Below are 4,543 nucleotides of genomic sequence, written 5' to 3'. Positions count from 1 at the left end.
AACAGATACAAACAATCAACCATCTATTTGCAGAAGAAATGCTGCCAGCACGATACCACACAAAACCAGTGATAAAGAAACAATGCTGAAAAATATGCATAAATAAATAATACTCAATAAACTTTAAAAAGTGAGTGTAAAAATGAGGGCGACATTAGAATTGTCCACTCATGTCACCGAAAACATCGAATTACGGACAATCTGACAATGTTGTGAATAGTCCTGATAGATAACCTGCCTGTTGCAATGAGTTGTTGTTTGTTGTTGGAATGAGATAATTATGCATCCATCAATCTTACTCCGCTTATGCAGATCCGGGTTGCAGGGGCAACAGTCACAGTAAGGAAGCCCAGACTTTCCCGTCCCCGGTTCCAGTTCGCCAATAGGCGTTCCCTGGTCAGCTGTGAGACATAAACCCTCCAGCGTGTCCTAGGTCTGATAACTAGATTGGTGTGAATGGTTGTCTATATGTGCCCTGTGATTGGCTGGCGACCAGTCCAGGGTGTACCCCGCCTCTCGCCTGAAGACAGTTGGGATAGGCTCCGCAACTCTCGTGAGGATAAGCATTAGAAAATGAATGAATGAATGAATGAATGAATAATAAATGTTCCCAACCATAGAGTAAGGTTCATACATTATTACAGTATTATATACCCTACCTGTATACAGTATAGCCTATGAAAAAAAGGTAGGTTTTGGACTTGAACTGCAAAGAACGACTACCCCCATGTCATTTTCTGGCAGAATCACTTCACACCACTTGTGCTCTACTTGTCAGGATATTGTAAGAGATGATTGTAGCCTCTATTCTGGCTCCGTGATGTAACCGTGCAATGCAGACCTTCTCTATTACGACATCAAAAAAAAACAGGTTCTCTTGCTCTTTTCATATAATTGTCCAAAATTGTCCCTGCTTGCGGGAAATAGGTAACTACAAAACTCATTCCCTAGGTCAAAAGAGCAAAGTAGTCTCATTCATCTTGTCTGCAACGGCGGTGTATTCTTTTGACCCCAAAACATGCTGCCTCCATTAAAAAATATGAGCAATCGCAACTCAAATTGGTAGTAGCCGAGGTGACTACAAAGTCCTCGGCAGTGTATTTGGACAAAATACAGGTCACAATGAAATAATAATGACATTTAATGTCACCTGTGCTTTTCATTTCACGCAGCAAATATTTACTGATAAGACTTAATTGCTTCATCTATCTTTGTGACTGAACCACTTATGGTACCTTAATTTTGAGAAATAGGAACACACACGAGCTGTTTTCCTTAGTTACATTTTTATTTTTGAAAATGGAGATTTAAAAAGGCAAAAATTAAATAGAATAATAAAATGCATGAATGATAGTGTACAGCTTTAATTTGTGAAAATGACAAAGGCATGTGTCCATTCAACAAGCTGCTTGCTGACTGGTTAGAACAGCTGGACGTGTTGTATTTCAACTACAGCGTGATGGATGAACGGTATTGTTCAAAGGGATCTATTCATCATATAATAATCTCCTGTCCAAAAGCAATTATAGCGTGTAGAGCAGTGGACTGAATGAAGATGTTCATTTCCCATTGTCATTAAGCGAGGCCTTCATGTGACAACTAAGTGTACCCTGTCTCAGAAAATACATCCACCCATTTATCCATCACATTTAACCACTAACCAGTAAATAAACACTGCCAAACAAACACAATTACAGATTGATGTTAGGGCGGCTGGAGGTTCAGTTTTGATTTGAAAATGGAAAAAATAATCAGAATCCTTTTTTTTGTATCTCTTCCCTTAAGCAAAGACTTGCTATTATGCTGGAATTATCTCAAATTGCATAGTAATGTGTTTATCTCTGTGGGTCAGTGGTTACAAATGAATGTGATAAATGAGTGCATGTACACATAAAGGAGATACGTATATTGTTAAAAATAGGGGTTAAATGTTTGCAATCAAAAATATATACAAAATCCCTTTTATATACATTGTCTCTTGTGTTGTTTAGATGCTGGCCATCATGTGATGAACTCACACACTTGTTGTTTTTTTTTTACATTTTCACACTGAACATGAACGTGACATATGTTTTGGGGTTTTCAGGAATGATGAATTTTTTATTGGCTCACGCAACTATGCGGAATATGTGCTCATGACTGCCATTGCCGCCAGTGTGAATTGTTTTGGATGTGAAATATGCGAGTAATTTGCATTTTCATTATTTATTTGTCACACGCCTGAAGTGTGGAGGCCTTTGCTGAGGTCATCCCCCGATGAAATACAGCATGAAGTTTACATCAGGTTCCAGGCTTGCACACACGTTTAAGCTGAAATTGCCTGCAGCTTACTTTCCATATAGTGATGCTGTGCAAATTACCTTCATGTCAGTTCAAAAAAACTGGGGTGAGAGAGAGATTTTTAGATGTGTGTTGATGCCCTGCCTACGTCTACAGAGCTGGACCTGGACAAATACCGACTGGTGGTGCGACCTTCATCTCCCATGGCGTTCTCCATCTTTGAAAGCAAGGAGGTCTTAAACCTCTGCTGGAAGTCATTGCCCATGAACACATAGAGCACCGGGTTGAGGAAACTGTTGGCCGCTGCCAGGCATGTTCCCACTTGTAGTCCAGTAGTTAAGATGCTATGGTTGTAGCTTTGGTGGTTTAGCTCCAGGAGGATAAAGACATGGTAGGGCAGCCAGCAGATGAAGAAAGTGGCAATGAGCGCTGTCATGACTTTGAAGGGTTTGGAGGATTTGGTCATTCTGTTTGTGCGGAGTTTGAAAATGATCACCAAGTAGCAGATACTGATGACGACAAAAGGCACTACAAAGCCAACCAGGAAGCGGCTCCCTACGATAATCCTGTGACTGTGTTGATGTAATGTGTAGTTGTTGTAGCAAACGCTTCGACCCATTAGATTTTGAACGTCACGGAAGACCGCAGAGGGAAGGCTCAGCGCTATGGCGAGAATCCATGCCAGGATCACAACAACAGATGCCTTTCGTACCGTGCGGTGATTCTGAGCCCAGACAGGAAATACAACAGACACACAGCGGTCGGCACTGATGATGACCAGGAGGAATATGCTGCTGAACATGTTGAGAAACAACACGGATGAAGCAAACTTGCACAGGAAGAGTCCAAAGATCCACCTCTCCATTGCCATGTTGGTGATGATGAAGGGCAGAAAGGTACAGAAGACAAAGTCGGAGATGGCCAGGCTCAGGTACCATGTTGTGTTGACTGTCTTTTTCATCTTGAAGCCAGAGATCCAGATGACCACAGCATTTCCGCAAAAGCCCAGCACAAAAATAAGCCCAGTGATCACCAGCAGAGACACGCAAAGGACGTCGCCAGTACATGTGGACTTGTGCTGAAAAACAGCCTCCTCATGGGGGACGAGGCTTTCCTCGTAGCTGTAGTTGCCATAATATTCATAAACCAAATCATCCATTTTGTCACAACAGTTCAAATTGGTTCTGTGGGAAAAGCAGGAAAAACATGAGAAATCAGTGCGGCATTTGATCCAATTTGACAGATAATGCAATATCAGTACAAACCTCCCACTGCTGTTGACTTGGTGGTGCTCAGAGACAAGAGTCAGCAGAGTTGAGCTGGTTCCTCCACTTTTTAAAATAATCAGCAATCAGCTGACCGGATGGTTTCTCAACACCACACCATCGTCAGTACTGCTTATTTGAGACGGGTGATATGAACTCGCAGAATACAGAAGTCCATTAAGAGAAGAAAGAAACACGGCTAGACCAAATCATGTGTCAAGAAAAGAGAAAACAGCGTTAAACTGCTGTGTTCTTTTTCTGTCTTGTGAACATGAAACACATAAAATATTCACATGTGCCAGTGTCAGAGTTTTGGGAGACGGCTCTGATGTTTAGGGAATTGGATGCTTCTCTGTTGTCTGCCAGAGGCCTCCTGTCAGCCACATGTGTTTGTTCAAAGCTGACAGAGGAAGACTGCACATGGGAGCGCAGTGTTCATAAAGCCATAAACCATCGGCTGGCCTGGAAATAGACTCGGCTTTTCATTTTACCGTTTATGTTCATATGGTTATTAGTCAAAGCTTTTCATATAAACCATAGCAAGCCCTTGGATTTAATAAGCAAGCTGTTTCACATGCATGTGACATCTTGGTTCCTTTAGGTGACATGAAAACCACAGAGGAACAAGCGAGTGAACAATTGTCTTTATCATCACCCTGTCATTATGTTGATTGGCAGGGCGTATTGAATAATCTGTGAGCAGTAAGGATGCTACTAATGTAAGCAGGCTCATCCTAAAGAAGCTAAAGAAGCTATTCTCTTTATTACAACTCTCACTTGCTGTGATTCAGATGCTTTTATTTCAGGGGGAAAGTGTTACTTGTTTCTTCAAGCCTTTTACTCACCCCCCCCCCCCCCCCCCCTTCTCCCGTTCATTTCTTGTGTCAGAATCATCACCTTGTAGATGCAATACTATATCACACTATGTCACATTAATGTATGTCTTTTGGGGTTTTGGGGAAAAAAAATCCTTTTAACTTAAACAGTTTTATTTCATG

The 4,543-nt window shown here is 41.6% G+C and overlaps 1 protein-coding gene across 1 annotated transcript; it reads right to left on the bottom strand.

Annotated features, from left to right (window-relative positions):
• Positions 1 to 649: 649 nt before the first annotated feature.
• On the bottom strand, positions 650 to 3,654 carry cmklr1 (chemokine-like receptor 1). The gene is made up of 2 exons (XM_058070530.2): positions 3,546 to 3,654; positions 650 to 3,464 (listed from the first exon to the last, which is right to left on the bottom strand). Exon 2 carries the CDS (start codon positions 3,437 to 3,439, stop codon positions 2,402 to 2,404), a length of 1,038 nt encoding a protein of 345 aa, XP_057926513.1. The 5' UTR covers positions 3,440 to 3,464; positions 3,546 to 3,654; the 3' UTR covers positions 650 to 2,401.
• Positions 3,655 to 4,543: the final 889 nt, after the last annotated feature.

Source organism: Doryrhamphus excisus, linkage group LG3 (genome assembly GCF_037039965.1).
Source record: "Doryrhamphus excisus strain RoL-2023G ecotype Guam linkage group LG3, RoL_Dexc_Guam_v1.1, whole genome shotgun sequence".
NCBI classification, from domain to species: Eukaryota; Metazoa; Chordata; class Actinopteri; order Syngnathiformes; family Syngnathidae; genus Doryrhamphus; species Doryrhamphus excisus.
This window is presented reverse-complemented; position numbering and strand designations above follow the sequence as displayed.

Excerpts from the sequence above, each read along its gene's own strand:
- cmklr1 (XM_058070530.2), bottom strand. The coding sequence starts at position 3,439 with ATGGATGATTTGGTTTATGAATATTATGGCAACTACAGCTACGAGGAA.